This window comes from Mesoplodon densirostris, chromosome 19 (assembly GCF_025265405.1).
Source record: "Mesoplodon densirostris isolate mMesDen1 chromosome 19, mMesDen1 primary haplotype, whole genome shotgun sequence".
Classification (NCBI taxonomy): domain Eukaryota; kingdom Metazoa; phylum Chordata; class Mammalia; order Artiodactyla; family Ziphiidae; genus Mesoplodon; species Mesoplodon densirostris.
The window spans coordinates 48634020-48650925 of NC_082679.1; the positions used below are offsets into that span (position 1 = coordinate 48634020).

The 16906-nt window shown below is 44.9% G+C and overlaps 3 protein-coding genes and 1 long non-coding RNA gene across 4 annotated transcripts; 2 read left to right on the forward strand and 2 right to left on the reverse strand.

Moving 5' to 3' along the window:
* Nucleotides 1-134: 134 nt before the first annotated feature.
* COG8 (component of oligomeric golgi complex 8) lies at nt 135-7242 on the reverse strand. Its single transcript, XM_060084020.1, is given in 6 exon segments — nt 135-620; nt 1601-1769; nt 3661-4488; nt 5269-5476; nt 6730-7196; nt 7198-7242. Coding segments are annotated over 6 exon segments (1980 nt in total). The 5' UTR covers nt 7228-7242; the 3' UTR covers nt 135-342.
* On the forward strand, nt 1979-6373 carry LOC132480120 (uncharacterized). The gene is made up of 2 exons (XR_009530599.1): nt 1979-2117; nt 2699-6373. It is a non-coding gene; the product is annotated as an uncharacterized LOC132480120 (long non-coding RNA).
* On the forward strand, nt 7220-13882 carry NIP7 (nucleolar pre-rRNA processing protein NIP7). Its single transcript, XM_060084021.1, has 5 exons — nt 7220-7456; nt 7577-7663; nt 7765-7903; nt 8660-8800; nt 9006-13882. Exons 1-5 carry the CDS (start codon nt 7401-7403, stop codon nt 9123-9125), a joined length of 543 nt encoding a protein of 180 aa, XP_059940004.1. The 5' UTR covers nt 7220-7400; the 3' UTR covers nt 9126-13882.
* On the reverse strand, nt 10625-16834 carry TMED6 (transmembrane p24 trafficking protein 6). Its single transcript, XM_060084022.1, has 4 exons — nt 15638-16834; nt 14240-14366; nt 12810-12961; nt 10625-10991 (listed from the first exon to the last, which is right to left on the reverse strand). The coding sequence occupies exons 1-4, from the start codon at nt 15971-15973 to the stop codon at nt 10758-10760; spliced, it is 849 nt and encodes a 282-aa protein (XP_059940005.1). The 5' UTR covers nt 15974-16834; the 3' UTR covers nt 10625-10757.
* Between the last annotated feature and the right edge of the window lie 72 nt (nt 16835-16906).

Below are 16906 nucleotides of genomic sequence, written 5' to 3' on the forward strand. Positions count from 1 at the left end.
CCCACCCCCCACGCGTCCCTCGCCGGCCCCCGTAGCCGAAGCTCCCGCCCCCAGGGACGCCGGGAAGTGCAGTTCCCGTGGGCCTTCCGGGAACGCCGGCGCCGCTCACACTTCGCAGCCAGCCTCTGGGTGGCGTCCATCAGCTTTATTATTTAATTCCATTTCTGATAGTTTAATCAAGCATTTACAAGAATATCCAGGAGGTTCTCCCTTTAATTATGCCTTCGCAGCCTCTCCCACGCGCGGCAACTCCCGTTCCCACCAGGCGCTGCGGTAAGTAAGCCCCTCGGGCGCCGGGGCCCTGGTACCCGCCGCACCGGCCCCGGGCGCAGGGGGCGCTTGTCAAGTGCCAGCACTAGGCTCGTCGGCGGCCTGCGGCGGTCCCACGGATCCCACCTCCTGTTGCCCCCCGTCAGGGAAAGCCGGGGTGACAGGTTCGAGGACTGGCCCCTCGGCGGGGGGTTCTGGCGCTGGAGCTGTGAGCTCGGGGACTAGCGCCTTGTCGTCTAGACAGAAGGCTATCTCTCTCTTCGGCAGGATAAAGGCCAGAGGCTCCTGGACGACGCTGACGTTCACATGCCCCAGGTTTCCGTACTTGGAGAGCTGAGTGGGTGGAATGCCTGGCCCAGATGGTAAAGAATAGAAGTGGAAAAAGCGTTTAATAAATTTAATTATTTATGTGTCACAGGTAAAAAAAAAAAAAAAAAACTTATTGGAAGTAACGAACACAGTTACCGTATTTCAATACAGTAAAAATCACCTTTGTGATATGGGACAGGCACCTATGCGGTAAAGCCAGACTTTGAAGGTAATGGGAACAGCACAGTGCAGGATGGATGGAGAAAGCAAGCACCAGGAGAGCCTCAGCAGGCACTGGCTTCCCTGGACAGGCCCAAGGAAAAGCTGGGGGAGCAGAGAGCAGCCACTCTGCTGGTGGGATCACTGGCCCACTACCCGTTGGGAAATTGTGCCCCCCACACCCCCTTCACAGGCACAGAGAGAGGGCATAAGGAAGGGAAGGCAAATTCTAAAAAATATTTTTAAAACACCATCTGTAAACATTTAATGTCAGTGGAATGATACATTATGTGGTTCTTTTGTGACTGGCTTCTTCCACTTAACCAGATATAAACATAATGTATGATTCTGTTGATAAGAAATGTCCAGAGGAGCTTCCCTGGTGGCGCAGTGGTTGAGAGTCCGCCTGCTGATGCAGGGGACATGGGTTCGTGCCCCGGTCCGGCAAGATCCCACATGCCGCGGAGCGGCTGGGCCCGTGAGCCATGGCCGCTGAGCCTGTGTGTCCGGAGCCTGTGCTCCGCAACAGGAGAGGCCACAACAGTGAGAGGCCCGCGTAAAAAGAAATGCCCAGAAAGGGCAAATCTACTGCAACAGAAAGATTAGTGGCTGCCAGGGGCTAAGGGCAAGATTGGGGAATGACCACAAATGAACACCGGGGATCTTTCTAAAACTAAATGGTAGTAATGGCTGCACACCTGTGTACACTTAATAAAAACCTTGAATTTTACAAATAGGTGAATTATTTAGTATGTGAATTATGTCAATAAAATAGTTTAAAAAACCTTTTCCTGTCTCTTACCTAAGGTCTGTGCCATCTGAGCTGGAGGAAAAAGGACTTGGAGACAGCGATTTAAATAAGGAACGAGGTCTTCCAGGAAGACAGTGCAGAACTGGACGAAGAGCTCTTGCTCCCCACTGCTGAAGGCAGCCTCTTCAGCACGATGGAAGGCCAAGATTACTTTTGTTACCTAAGAGACAAGGGCACCATCAATCACTGGGTTAGTCTATCACCATCAGCAGTGTATAAAACTAGGTACAAATGTGCACCCCTCAAGTTTTCCTGAAGAAAGTTGTTCCAAACAGTACATGATATTATCTGGTTTAAATTCACAATTGTGGTCAATCTTCACAATTCTGTCACTTCACTGATATATTTCTTATCTAACTAGTTTTATTACTAGTGTAGTTTCCAGTTCCAGTGGAGGAGCATCATGAAATTATACACAGAATACATTGCTTTTGGCTCCCATGGGAGATGGACCAGAACTATGGTGGATCCAGGAAGATGAAGCAACACTATAAAAGGTTTCTACTGAGTAAGGCCTCTGAAGTTCCACAATGCTAGAACTACTAGAAAATTGTAAGGAGGAAAAAATAGAGCTGGAAAAGAAGTTCCACATACAAATAACAGCCTAGCTGACATTACAGGCAGGTGTCACAGTGACAGGGCTAAGAACATAAACTCTGGGGAATTCCCAGGCAGTCCAGTGGTTAAAGCTCTGTGCTTTTACTGCCGAGGGCCCAGGTTCAATCTCTGGTCACAAGCCAAGAGGCACGGCCAAACAAACAAATAAATAAATTAATTAACGAACATAGACTCTGGTGCCAGACGTTCTGGGCTCAAACTCCAGCTGTGCCACTCACTGGTTCTGTGGCCTCTAAGTAATTACTTAAGCACCCCACGCCCTCTGTGCCTGAGTTCCCTCATCTATAAAGTAGGGCCAGCAACAGGACCTAACCTCATAGGGTTGTGAGAATTAAGTTTTAATATGTGTAAAGTATGATAAATTATGTGGCATGAAGTAAGCTCTACATGAATATTAGCTAATTACTATTACCTGAATTTCACTGACCCTAAAAAGCTTCATTGCTCATGCTTCCTTGCTCTTTCTTACAGGAGGACATCAACAGAAAGATTTTATACAACCACGTCACAACTGCCACCTGGTTGACAGCGACTGTAAGATGTCGTCAATTATAAGAAACACCCAGTATCTAAAGATTTAACGTGTAAAAAATGTGCACCATACTCAGATATTAGCAATATTGGTAGTATTACTTGTATTAGGCAGAATTCTAATATGGCGCTTGTAATCCCCGCCCCCTGGTATCCACTCCTTTGTGTAATCTCCTCCCCTTGAGTGCAGGCAGAATCTGTGACTTGTTTCTAACCCACAGAATATGGCAAAGGTGAAGGATTTGGCAGTTTTAATTAAAGTCCCTAACCGGCTGATTGAATTAATGAAAAGGGAGGTTATCCTGGGTGGGCCTACCCTAATTAGATGAGCCTCTTAAAAGAGGGTTGAGGACTCCCCTAAAGGAGACTTAGCAAGGAGAGATGCTCTCCCATTGGCCCTGAAGAATCAAAAAGCCACACTGAACTGCCTATGGAGTGGGCTGGTCTCTAGGAGTTGAGGGCCTCAGTCCTACAACTGTAAGGAACAGAAATCTGCCACTGTGAGTGAGCTTGAAAGGAGGGGACCCTGAGCTCCAGATGAGACCACAGCCTGGCCAACACCTTGACTGCAAACTTGTGAGCAGAGGACCAACCCATTTGGGCTGTGCCTGGACTCCTGACCAACAGAAACTGAGACATGATAAATGTGTGTTGTTTTAAGCTGCTATGTTTATGTGAGTTTGTTATGCAGCAATAGAAAATCAATATATTACTGAACCATTACTACAGGTGAGACACTTCATGAAAGGGGACTAACCAGAGCTTTTCAACCAGAAAAACCTCTAAAACAAAAGCAAACCGAAGTCAGCAGGCACCACTGTCACACAGACTGGTTTATTGCAAGAGTCTGGCCACCTGTTACTGAAGGAGGCCCCAGAAGAGAGCCAACAGTATGTGCTCACCTCGGCAAGGGCATCCTCCAGGGCCGCAGTCACATCCTGCGCCAGGGCCATGGGGCAGCAGAGGCGCAGATCATTGAAGGCGACCAGAATATTGTTGAGGAAGCAGGCAAGGGGTGGGAAGTCTAAGAGCACCATGGGCGGCTGCAGGGTCCCCGGCTGAGTGACTGGAACAGCAGCAGGCAGGTTACTGCTGCTCAGGATGGCTGGAGCTGAGATGAGGGTGTAGGAGTTCATTTCATCCTGGAACTTCTCGACCGTTTCCTGAATTGCTTTCTGGAAAGTGCCGATAGCCACTCGCTGGAAAACAGGAGCTAACTGACCCCGGAAATCAGCCCCTACTCGGCTGAAAGACAGTCCAAAGTACATGCACTGGCCCAGCAGAGAGTCCAGACGGCTGCCTATCCCTCGGTTAAGGTCGGTCTCCAGCACCTGCAGGAATTGTGAGACTTTCTGCAGCACCCAGCCGTGGAAGATGGCACTCTCATTCACGGTGTGCTCACCCATGGCAGGGGGCAGCAACGGGTCCTCGTCTGAGAAGATGGCACGGTACTGGGTGATAATATCGAACAGATGGACACGGCAGGCCTCAATGGTTTTCGTGATGTGGAAATAGGGATCATCACTGGGGATGGCAGTCAGGATAGAACGGAGCCAAGCATCTCGGGCCTGAAGAAACTTGACCCTCAACTCAGCCTCGGTGAAGACATCCATTTGCCGTAAGAAGCCAATGACACGGAGGCAGGCAGGGAGCTGGATGTTGGTCCTCAGTTGTTGGATCAGCTGGCTCAGCATCAGCTGCATGGACTGGCGCACTTCGTTCACAATGCCCTGACGACACAGGGGGTGAGTCACCACGCTGGGAAAGACACTCCCTGGAACCCATTCCACTAACCCTGAATACTGCAGACCAACATTCCCACTGCTGTCCTGACATACGAAGTAGATTTCCTAAAACTGATTCATACAGGTTCACCAGCAAAGATTTGGTTCACTGTGGCCTACAGGCCCTGCCTGGTTCTCCTGCCCTCACCTGCTTCCTAATGCTCTCCCCTTGCTCACTGCAATCCAGCCAGAATGGCTATCTTTATACTTCAAACACTCCAACTGCTTCCCTCCTTAGCCTGCTATACTTGTTTGTTCCACTTTCTGGTTTGCTCTCCCCCACATCTTCATGTGGTTGGCTCCTTCTCGTCATCTGGGTCTCAGCTTAAATGTTATCTCACCAGAAGAGCCTTTCCTGACCACTCTCCCTAGAGTAACCCACCTTAGCCTCCTGCCCCATTCCCTGGTTTATTTTGTTAAGATACTCAACTATCTGAAAGGATATTATTTATTTATTTGCCAACTAGCAGCTTATGAGAGCCAAGGCCTTGTCTTTGTTCACATTGTATCCCCAGCACCTATATCAATGCCTGGCACAAGATTAATATTTATCAGCTGACTGAATAATGAATGTATGTTTTATGATCAAGCCTGCCTGCCTTGCAGAAACTGATGTGAAAAATGCAAGGAGTTTCCCTAAGGTTTCTGCCTAAACGGTCAGTGATGACCACAGAATTACTGATAACAAGAACATCAGTTTGAGTCCTCTCTGGGCAAGTTGGCTACCTGGATGACAGGGATGGAGGAGTATTTCCTTTCCAGTCGGCGTACGTAGGCTGCAAGCTCCAGGGCCTCTTCATAATAGCTGTTGCGGACACAGGTGTCCATGAGCTGAGGGATCTCCAGGATTTCCAGGATTTCTGTGTGCCGGTTTAGAGTCAGGGTGTTCATTCGGCGATTGGAGCTGATCTCCTCAGCCTCTTTCACAAAATTCCTAGTAACAATCAGGAGTACATTGGTGGTTCACTGCTCTGCATCCAAACCTTAGCTACAAATACCAAGCACTTACTATGAACTGAGCACTGGGCTGATTTATCTGATTTAATCTTCACACCAACCCCATTAGATGAGTACTTTTACCCTTGAGGAAATTTTAATCCCAGAGATTTTAAGTAACCTGTCCAAGATCACACAACTAATAAGTGATAAAAAGATTTGAACCCAAATCTGCCACTTAACAAGCTGTGGCAAGGTACTTAGGCTCTCTGAACTGTTTCTTCATTGGTAAAATAGTAACAGGACCCACCTCATAAGGATGTGAGGATTAAATGAGATGATGTGTATAAAGCACTTAACATAGGACCTGATATGGAGTATCAGGTATAACAGCTATTCTTATAATTTTCATAATGCCCTAACTAGCCTAGAACTACAGCCTTACCCCCAAGTTCCCTCAGCCTCTTAATCTTCTCCTATGCTATGGTCCAACTTCAGTTCCTGCTAGTCTCCATTTCTTTTCGGTAACTGCAGACACCTGCTTGTGAAGCCCTCCATCTATTCTAGGGGATTGGAAGAGTATGAAAGCTATTCTCAAATCTGCAAAGGCTCAAAAGAAAACTTAAACTTTTATCACGAAAGACTGGAAGGCAGAATTAGGGATAATGGATTGAGGGTCGAGGGAGGGAGAATATGGGTCAAAAAGGAAGATTTTTTTTTTTTTTTGGATGATGATTTTTACTGTCCCTAAATGGGAGGATTTCCTTGTCAGCCTTCTATCAATGAACGGTTTAGAGCAGATGACCTCTGGTCCAAGCTGTTGTGTGTACATGTGTGTTGTGTGTTTGTTGTGTGTATAGGTGTATATAAAGATGCACATATATTAAGCTGACAATTGTAGAGTGTTAATTATGTCAGACCCAATGATAAATGCTTTGCATAGATCCTCTTTATTTAGTGCTCACAACAGCCCTATGAGAGAGGACGTGCTGCTGGGTTCCAATTCTGACTTCGAAACTTACTAGCTGTGCCCTGGGACGGTCACTAACCTCTTGTGTCTCAACTTCCTCATACACAAAATGCAAAAAACAATACCTACCTCGAAGGCTGCTGTGCAGTTTAAATGGATTAATGAAATGCTCAGAGGAGAACCTGGCATAGAGTAAGCGCTATCTAAGTGTTAGCTATTTCTATCGTAAATGATAGCGATTACAGGTATTAAAAGCCCCTTAAGCACCGGACCCGCCGCACCTGCAGCTCTGTTGGAAGCTGGGCAAGCGGTCGAGCAGGCGGCCAAGCGATTCCTCCACGTCGCCAAAGAGGCGGTGGATGCGCTCGGTGCACTCGGCGCCGCGGATGAAGGTCTTGTAGTTGGCGAAGGCCAAGTCGCGCGTCTGCTGCAGCAGCTGCGCTCGCTCCTCGGCCAGGCGGTCGGGCTCGCGCCGCAGCCGCTCCAGCCCCGAGCCGCTCAACTCCCTGAGGTAGCGGCCCACGTCGGGCCGCTCCCGCCACTGGGCCTCCGGGAAGCGGTCCCGGAACAAAGACGCCAGGAGCCCTTCATCCTCCACCTCCCCGAGAGCAGCCGCGGTGGCCGTCGCCGTGGCCGAGGCCGTAGTAGAGAGTGGGTGAGTCGCCGTAGCCGCCATCTTCTCAGCAGCAGCGTCACTTCCCCTCCCGCTCAGCGAGGGCGCTGACTCCGTAGAACCCAAAGCAGCCGGGGGCGTACTTCCGGTCTCTATGGTTTCTCATCAGGCCCGCTTTCTTTCCCCGACAGTCGTCCGGGATAAGGGGCGCTAGCGTGGGGAACGACTGGAAAGCAGCTAGAGAGGCAGGCTTTGAGGTTGCCAAGGAGCGGCTGGCCTCTGATCTTCCGTTTCCGGTAACTGAGGCACGAGGATCCGGCGTTCCAACCCAGCGGGAAAATGCGGCCTCTGACTGAAGAGGAGACGCGAGTAATGTTTGAGAAGATAGCAAAATAGTAAGAGTACGCGGGGCAGAAGAGGGAGTGTGTGGGTGGCGGGGAGGGGAGTGGGTGGAGCGGAGGGCGCGGTGCCGGGACGAGTCCGGGCGCGGCCTCCAGTCCTCCTTTTGCTCTCAGCATCGGGGAGAATCTGCAGCTGCTGGTCGACAGGCCCGACGGCACCTACTGTTTCAGGCTGCACAACGACCGGGTGTACTACGTGAGGTGAGGCGGCGCGGGGCCGGGTAGGCAGCATGGAGCCGGGTGGGGGCCTGGGTCCTTCCAGCCTCCCTCATCTGACACTGCCTTTTTCTTTATCCCTTCAGTGAGAAGATTTTGAAGTTGGCCGCCAACATCTCCGGTGACAAGCTGGTGTCGCTGGGGACGTGCTTCGGAAAATTCACGAAGACCCACAAGTTTCGGTTGCACATCACGGCTCTGGATTACCTAGCACCGTATGCCAAGGTTTGTGGGGTGGTGTCAGTCCGCCACTAGGGATGGAGGAAGTCTAGGCTGAGGGCCACATCAGAAGGCAGAATTGGGCACCTTGTCTGCGACGGAGTCCCTGACAGTGCTTAGGGTCAGTGCCAGCACCTGGAGATGTGTGCTCAGGTGTAGGAGCCCTGTGTGGCCGCGTAGTGGTAGTTACCTCCAGCAGAAACTGAAAAGCCTATGCAGACCCAGCTCAAGACCGAAAAGCAAATAGGTGGCTGTGAAGAGGAGTGTAGTGGGGTACAGAAAAAGAGCTGTTAAACTGCCCATGGGAGAAGTTGGTTGTAGAGTCGAGGTAAGAACCTCCTGGCAGGTCTCTTCACAGGGTGAACATATTAAGGGAAGCATGACTCTTTCTCTCTTTTCTTTAAAATTCATGTTATAATACAGATGAACCTCACAGGTGAAATATATAGCACGGGGCATATGGTCAGTAATATCTTAATAATCTTGTATGGAGACAGATGACACGACACAGATGAAATAACTTTGTATCATTGTGATCCTTTTGTAATGTATAGAACTATCAGATCACTGTGTTTTGCACCTGCAACTAACATAGTATTGTAGATTACTATGCTTCAACTGAAAAGAAAATAAAAGAACCAAAAAAACTTAGTTCATAAGGGAAAAAAAGAAAGAAATTAACCATAGATCTAGCAGTTAGCCTATCTGCAGGGGTCTATTTAGCATTTTTATGTCTCTTGGATTTAATTCTCTTTATTACAGTATAAAGTGTGGATAAAACCTGGAGCAGAGCAGTCCTTCCTGTATGGGAACCACGTGCTGAAATCTGGACTTGGTCGAATCACTGAAAACACTTCTCAGTACCAGGGAGTCGTGGTGTACTCCATGGCAGACATCCCTTTGGTGAGTAGAGATGGTTGCTGTTAAAAAATCAAGTATCTTTTGATTCAAGATGGATGTATTTTCAGTCTGCGCTTGAGAGACTAAATTCTCAGCACCTTTTGAATTCTTCAAAGAACTGTATCTTTTCGTCTTTGTTGTTTCCAGACCTCAGTACGTACTTATTGAATGACTTGAGTGAATCAGTGTCTCTTCTTTTGAATCCCAGGGTTTTGGGGTGGCAGCAAAGTCTACACAAGACTGCAGGAAAGTAGACCCCATGGCGATTGTGGTATTTCATCAAGCAGACATTGGGGAATATGTGCGGCATGAAGAGACATTGACTTAAAACGAAGTCATCGCGAGGACTTGTGGCTGTGTGGAAGGGCCTAGCTTTGTTTCCTGTGTCTGTGTAGGCTCCACCATCATGTTGAATTTTGTCAACACTGTGACCTCTTCAGGGACTTCTTAGTTTAATATTATGGACAAATGCAGGCTGGATTCTTATGCAGAAATGGCTCAAAAACGGGGTTTCGGATCTTTGTGATTATGACTAACTAGAATGCTGTGTTTTGTATTTGAATCAGAGGGCTTCTTGTTTTGAGTAACAGGTTCTAAATTGTTGGAACTGAGGACAAGAATAGCGTATTATTGTTACCTGTGATAACACTGTTTTCCAAACACATGATAAGAACGTAATGAATTTTCTTATTTATTAATACTATGAAAGATAGATATTGCCATCAGAATAGTAGGTCATGTGTGGGATTTTACAAATGAAATTTGGATAAAACAGTAAGAGCAGTTTATTCTGCCGATTTTCTTTACAGTAGGTGCTGTGTAGTGGGAGAAAAAAACTTGGATTCAAACACCAGTTCTCACATCTACCAGCTCGATGGCCTTAGATGAGTCATTAAACTTTAATAAGTTTCATTTCCTCCTGTTTCAAAAAGCAGCCTAGCCGTCTTCCTAAGAATAGTTTTTAGAAGTGGAAATCATGATCGTAAAGCACCTAGCACAGTGCCTGGCAAATGAGAGTGTTGAATAAATGGTAAGAATTATTTCTGTAATGTTTATACTGAGTATTTCTGTTACTAAGAGTAGGATCTTATGAACATAATTTGATTATATTATTTTGGCTTTTACAAACGGTTTTCTCGCTCTTTTTCTTGAATGGTATGATCCCAGGCTGAATGTTATTTTTATCACCTTGATTTCTAAAACAATTTCTCTTATAAATCTTTTGGGTTTTTTTTTTTAATTAAAAAAATTTTTTATTGTAGTATAGTTGACATACAATATTGGGTAGTTTCAGGTGTACAGCAAAGTGATTCATTTATACATATATTCTTAAAAATCTGTAATTACCTGACTGGCCTGGACAAAAAGCACTAATCAGAGACCCTGAAATAATAATTTAGTTCCTCCATCCTTCTCCCATGCCTTCCAAAATTATTTTTAGAATTATTAAAATATTTTTTAGTGAAAAACATATCACAGACAAAAAAATTTTTAAGTACCTGTATTGTAAAGCAATTTCTTTAGTGCATATACTGCTTAATTTAAATTCCAAAGGTGACATCTCTAAAAATAAATCATTTTTCAATTACAAAAAAGCACTCTACCAACTCCTGTTTTTGTATGCAACATATAAAACCCGGTTTTATATGTTTTTGTCCCATTTTTTTCAACTTTTCTCCCTTCCAAGGTTCTCTCTTAATTTCTAAATAGACATAGTGAAGGTCAAGGGGTTGCAGTACAATGGACAGTATTTTGATGGTAGCATTTAGTGTGTACTTTAGAAATAGTCAACATCAAAACTTTACATACTTTTATTTATTGCTATTTTGCCTGTGTAGATGACAGCAATAGGCTACAACTTTCTAACAAGAAAAATTGATTTTTTCCCAATAACTTTACAAAGATTTGAGAGAGCTTGTGCCCCAGAAGAAAAGAGCCAGGGCACCATAGTTGTTTGAGCTTAGCATCTTGGCTTCTTTGTGTCTGTAGTTGTTGGGATGTTGAAGAGACGCTTCAAGAAATACAGCTGCAGAATCCCAGAAAGAATAATAACAAGGCTCTGGGCTGTCGACCACCAATTCACATAGTTATAGTTTGACTGGAGTAGGAAAAAGTCAGCCATTTTTCTCATGCGAGCAAAGTTGTAGTATCGCCACATGTGAAAGATATTGTTCTGCAGCTTTCGTGTACTCTTCTGCAGGACAGAAAATGAAATACAGAAAGGGTTCCTCCCTAACCTCATCTAGCCTCACCTGGGTACCCACCAGCACTAACCTAGTTTATCTGGAAGTTGAGTAACTTATGATTTTATAATATGTAATAAGTTGGCTATTGGAGTTGTTGATAAATGCTAGTTTTGTTGTCTCTGAAAAAATGGCCTGGACTTCAGTTTTAAAAAAATAATTTTTATAATGAAAAGCTTCAGTGCTGAAACTAGAAAGTTCCTCCAGAGTATCTCTAGATTTAGACATGTACTCAGCACATCATTGCCCTTCTGGGTGATGTCTTCTGTTCTTTGTATATGGTAAAAGATAAGGGCCTGCAAATTTTTATGGAAGGGCCAGACAGTAAATATTCTAGGCTTTGCAGGCCATACAGTCTCTTGCAACTACTAAGCTCTGCCACTGTAGCACAAAAGCAGCCATAGACAATTTGTCCAGTTAGCTGTCCCTCATTATCAGTGGGGAGATGGGTTCCAGGACCTGCAGAGGATGCTGAAGTCCCATAGTCGGCCCTCCGCATCTGCAGGTTCTGCATCTGCAGATACAGAGGGCCAACTGTAATTGTCAAATGAGCATGGCCGTGTTCTAGTCAATCTTCACTTACAGAAACAGGCAGTGAGCTTTTGTGCATCAAGGAGACTATCAAGAAAGTCAAGAGAGATCCCAGAGAATGGGAGAAAATATTTACTAATCACATATCTGATAAGAGACTTGTATCCAGAATATATAAAGAACTCTTAGAACTCAACCATAAAAAGACAAATAACCAGATTTTAAAATCGGCAAAGGATGTGAATAGACATTTCTCCCAAAAAACATGCAAAGATGCTCGGTGTCATTAGGGAGACACAACTCAAAAACCACAAGATACCACCTATACCCACTAGGATTGCTATAGCAAAAAAGACTATATATCATGTTGGCAGGGATATGGAGAAATTGCAACACTCATACACTGCTGGTGGGAGTGTAAAATGGTTTAGCCACTGTGGAATATAGCAGTTCCTCACTAAAGGTAAAAAGTTACCATATGTGTCAGCAGAGTATACCGCTTATATGTGTACAGAGATGAAAGCACGTTCACACAAAAATTTGTAGGCAAATGCTCACAGCAGCATTGTTCATGATAGCCAAAAACTGGAAATAACCCAGATAGATGTCTACCAGCTGATAAGTAGATAAACAAAATGTGGTGTTTTAAATATACAATAGAATACTATTCATCCAGAAAAAGGAATGAAGTACTAATACATGGTACAATGTGGATGAACCTTGAAAACATGCTAAATAAAAGAAGCCAAAGACAAAAGGCCACATTGTATGATTCCACTTACATGAAGTGTACAGAACAGGCAAATCTATATAAACAAAGTAGATTAGTGAGGGATTACCCAGGGCTGAGGGGCATGGGGAACACAGAGTGAATAATAGGTCTGCAGTTTCTTTTTGGGGTGATGAAACTATTCTGGAATTAGATGCTGGTAATGGTTGCAGGACCTTATAAACCACTAAACTGTACACTTAAAGTGGTGAATTGTATCTAAGTTAAAAAACAGGCAGTGGGCCAGATTTGGCCTGTGAACCGTTATTTGCCAATTCCTGGTATAAAACAAGTGAGGAATTTCAAGAGCTCCAAGTCACAAAATTAATTAAAGGCTTCAAATCCCTTTGCCTGTTTGTTTTCTACCCAAATGAGCCCTCACTCAGATGATATTACTCCCATAATTCTAATCTTTCCTCCAAATTTAAAGTCAGTTTCCATGGATGTTTCTCTCCCACAAAACAATTACCTCAATTGCATCCAAAGTATCATTCAGTTGTTTTCTTTCATTCTTCTCTTTGTGGTCCATCTCAGGCCCCTCATAGAAGACTCCAAAATTGAGGTATACTTGCACAGAACCAAAGTGATTTTGCTGATTTTTTAGACAAAGCTGATAAAAACCTGTAGGAATCCCTAGATCATTACCAAGTCGTGGTCTCCCACCCTCCCACCCTCTAGATTTCCCTGGAGATAACTGTTCTCCAGTGTTAAATGTGCTACTATAGCACCTTCTTTTTACTTAGGAAGTACAAAATCCAGTTTTTGATGTGGAAGATACTGATCTTACGTGAAACTTACTTTACTAAATATTATTTATAATGTTTTGCCAAATATTAATAGCTCTATGTTGGATAGAAAATGTTTTCTTCCTCTTTTTCAACGTATAATTCCCACATCTCTTAAGGAATTTCTGATCAAGAGCATATTAAGAGCATAGTGTTTGCTTCTTGCATACCATTAGAGCTGGGATATCATCTTGAATTTGAAAGTAGGGAAAAAATGTATGCTTTGTGAATGAAAGAAGCTATCCTACTGGAGTAACTTCCTGCAAGGTGGTCTGTACGGGGGGCTGATGGTTGGGGTATGTACTAGTGCTTGTTCTCAACTGGGGTCACCTCCCCGCGTGTGGTGATGGGGGAGGAGTGAGGAGGAGCAGGGTTGGAAAGGTGTGGCAGTGTATTTGATTGTCGAAATGACTGGAAGGCACTGGAAGGAATGTCACGTAGGGGCCAAAGATGCTGCATAATAATGCTGAATATCCTGTGCCACGCAGTGATTCTCTTATGTCCCTGTTGAGAAATAGTCTTTTTTTGCGCACCTGGCTGGTAGAGAGGACAGTTCAAACTGACTGGTGCCGTCCAGGATGAGGACAGGCTTGATCTGGCTGTAGGAATTTTCTGGTGACTGGAGAAGTGCTTTGTTGTAGAATGTGGATATTTTTCATGGCCATGCATTTCCTTGTGTTCTGCTTTTTGGTAACTGGCTCAAGTGTTTTGATGACTGGAAAGAAATACTATCCCATAATAAATTTATTAATTGGAATTCTGTATCATAAATGGGTCTGCCTGTTTTGATCACTTTCCAATAATCTGGTTCATTGGAGATGATAAGATAAAATCGAGCTTCTGGACCCTGGAGTTATAATAATTAGTCACCTGGAGACTGCTTCCAAACTGCCAGTGGACTGCTGATTAATGTCCTTGGTCATTGGCAGTCTCCAGGAAATCTGGTTTTTGGTCTTGAAGGCTAAATCTTTTTCTTACTATTTCACCATCCATATGTGAAAAAGCCAGAGCTTTTACATCTCAGGTACTTAATTAATTTCAATATTTCCTCATTATTTTCCCAATTTCAAAGAAACGTATGATTATTATAATAACCGTGATGACGAAAACAGACCTGTCTCTTTAGTGGAGAAGTTAATCTGGCCCCGAACGTTCTTAGAGGTGTCTATAAGGAAACCCTGTGGGGTATGTGCAGTGGCAGCGACATGCCGGTCATGTGACATTCCCAGTGTCCGCTGAACCTGCCGAGACACATTAAAGAGGGAGAAAAGCTTCTGCTGCATCATCAGGAAGCTAGCTGAATGGTAAGATTGACATCCAGTGACCATCAGCAGAGTGGTTCTCAATCAGGGATGATACTGCCCAACCCCCACTTTGAATTTGGGCTGAGACGTTGCCCTGGTGTTGCGAGTAGGGAAGGGGGGCAGGGACAGCAATGCTGAACATTCTGCCGTGTTAGAAATAGTAAGCAGGACAAAGAAATGACCCAAATGCCAATAGCACCCCTGGTAAGAAAACATGTCTCAGACCATGCAGCTGACATGTTGGTGTGTATGAATCTGGCTGTAGAGTTCTTGGCTGAACTCACTTGGTTTTGACCTCCCCAGTGGTATACCAGATTTGGGCTTATTTGATGCTTGTCAGGAAATAAATAAGGCATTCAATAGGTACTTGCCTCCAAGCTGCGTCTTGATAAGCCCAGGCTACAGTGACCTGACTAGTAGCTACTATTCTATTATAAATTCAGAGATAAGAAAAATCCCTGATAGGTTAATTTAAGATAAATTGTAAGTTACATTGGAGTAGAATAAGATCAACATAATCTTTTACTCTGTAAACAAAATTTAGAAAGTTAATAGGTTTCTAAGATAAAGAACAAAGGAAATGAACAGCTTCTAAGTTTACTGTTGAGCAGACCATCTTTGGGCACAGCATGGATTAAAGTACTTGGCCAGTGAACAGGCAACTTGAAAACATTTACCTTCCTAAAAGCAACAGGTCTGTCTGACTGCATAGAGAAGCCTTGAGTTACTGATTCTCCAATTTGCTGGAATTAGCCCTAAAGCAAGAGAGTAAATGTTGCTCCCCGCAACCTCATAAACTGAAGCGTCTTTGAAATCTCTGGGTTTGTCTCCAAAGTTCATGTGACTCTTCATTCAACTTGGTACTATATCCATATTATTTTAATATTTAAAAAATGGATTCTTTCCCCTCTCATCTCTAAAACTCGAGTAAGTGTGATGATTACCTCTACAGGAAGAGGCACCCGGTTTGTCCCATGACTTTGAGCACACTTCCACAGCCCCCAATTTGAGAAGCCAAACCATATGTTTTAGTGATTATTCATCCATCAGGAGTTTCCATTTAACTGCAGGTCTGTTTCATTAACAGGTGGGGAGTCACAGCATAATAAAGACAACTAGAACCTTGTGTTCATTTAAAACCTGACCCCCTTTACAAAAGGAAATGAACAAACAAGAAAAACAAGTCCCCAGTATGACCAAGTACCCACCTCATAACTGAAATAGAAGTATCCAGTCTGGTGGGCAAATTGCCAAAAGCATTCTGTGCCTCCTGGAGGGATCATGATGGCAAAGTCGTATCGATCCGCACCACGGAAGGGGGGCTGGTCCCCAGAGCCACTAAGAGGTTCTGTCTTCTGGCTCCTTGCTGAGCTCACTAGGTTCAGAACCACCAATCCAGCCCCAAAGAGCAAGGGGAACATGCTGCTCTCTGGAGACTGCTCTAACTGCTTGCAGCAGCCCAGTGGAACCAAGCAGTTTAGACAACTGCTGGGATAATCATTAACTCTGCAAGTCACACATAGGCCAGTCTCAGGGCCACACATAGATATTCCAGAATAGAACTGGCATGGTACCCCACGTTTGGCTCACAGGAAAGAGTTTTGCTTTCACCTCAAAAACTCAGTGGCTTACCAGACCTACTTCACAGGTGCTAGGTAGAATCTATTACTTCAGAAGAGAGATTTCCACCCCTCCTCTGCGCTGTCATTTTTCAGTTCTTGCCTCTTGGGGGTAAACATTAGGCAAATTTATTTACAACCACCTGAATGTACGGACTCATTTCTCGGTACACAGTGGCTGGGGAGATTTTTCTCATTTGTATCAAATTGCTAGATGATACCTGTCGCTCCTATAAGACGTGAGGGGCAACACCTGTTTCATCAGACCTCTTTCTGCCCAGTGCTACAGCTTAGGAGAACAAAGCACAGCATGGAAGTGTGTGTAAAAATTTAAATGGATGAAGAGTGAGCAAGAGACAGTGGTCAAACCCCTCCACTGATAATCCTCCTCATTCTGCTACCTTCCACCTGACTAATACAATCATCTAAAGCTATCCAAAATCCACTTAAAGACTACTATAGGGACTTCCCTGGTGGCGCCGTGGTTAAGAATCTGCCTGCCAATGCAGGGGACACAGGTTCGATCCCTGGTCCGGGAAGATCCCACATGCCGCGGAGCTACTAAGCCCGTGAGCCACAACTACTGAGCTTGCGCTCTAGAGCCTGCAAGCCACAACTGCTGAGCCCTCGTGCCACAACTACTGAAGCCCGCATGCCTAGAGCCTGTGCTCTGCAACGAGAAGCCACAGCAATGAGAAGCCTACTCGCCGCAACTAGAGAAAGCCCGCATGCAGCAACAAAGACCCAGTGCAGCCCCAATAAACAAACAAACAAATAAATTAAAAGACTATTGTTCAAACCCTTGATCTTTCTTTTATCTGTGGCTTCTTCAGCACCCACAGGGGGAAAAAGGCTGAC

Coding starts and splice junctions, on each gene's coding strand:
- NIP7 (XM_060084021.1), top strand. CDS start 7,401: ATGCGGCCTCTGACTGAAGAGGAGACGCGAGTAATGTTTGAGAAGATA. Junction 7,457..7,576: donor TTTGAGAAGATAGCAAAATA/GTAAGAGTACGC, acceptor TTTTGCTCTCAG/CATCGGGGAGAATCTGCAGC. Junction 8,801..9,005: donor CCATGGCAGACATCCCTTTG/GTGAGTAGAGAT, acceptor TTTGAATCCCAG/GGTTTTGGGGTGGCAGCAAA.
- TMED6 (XM_060084022.1), bottom strand. CDS start 15,973: ATGTGTGGCCCTGAGACTGGCCTATGTGTGACTTGCAGAGTTAATGAT. Junction 12,962..14,239: donor CTTCTCCACTAAAGAGACAG/GTCTGTTTTCGT, acceptor GGATTCCTACAG/GTTTTTATCAGCTTTGTCTA. Junction 10,992..12,809: donor ATACTTTGGATGCAATTGAG/GTAATTGTTTTG, acceptor TCTGTCCTGCAG/AAGAGTACACGAAAGCTGCA.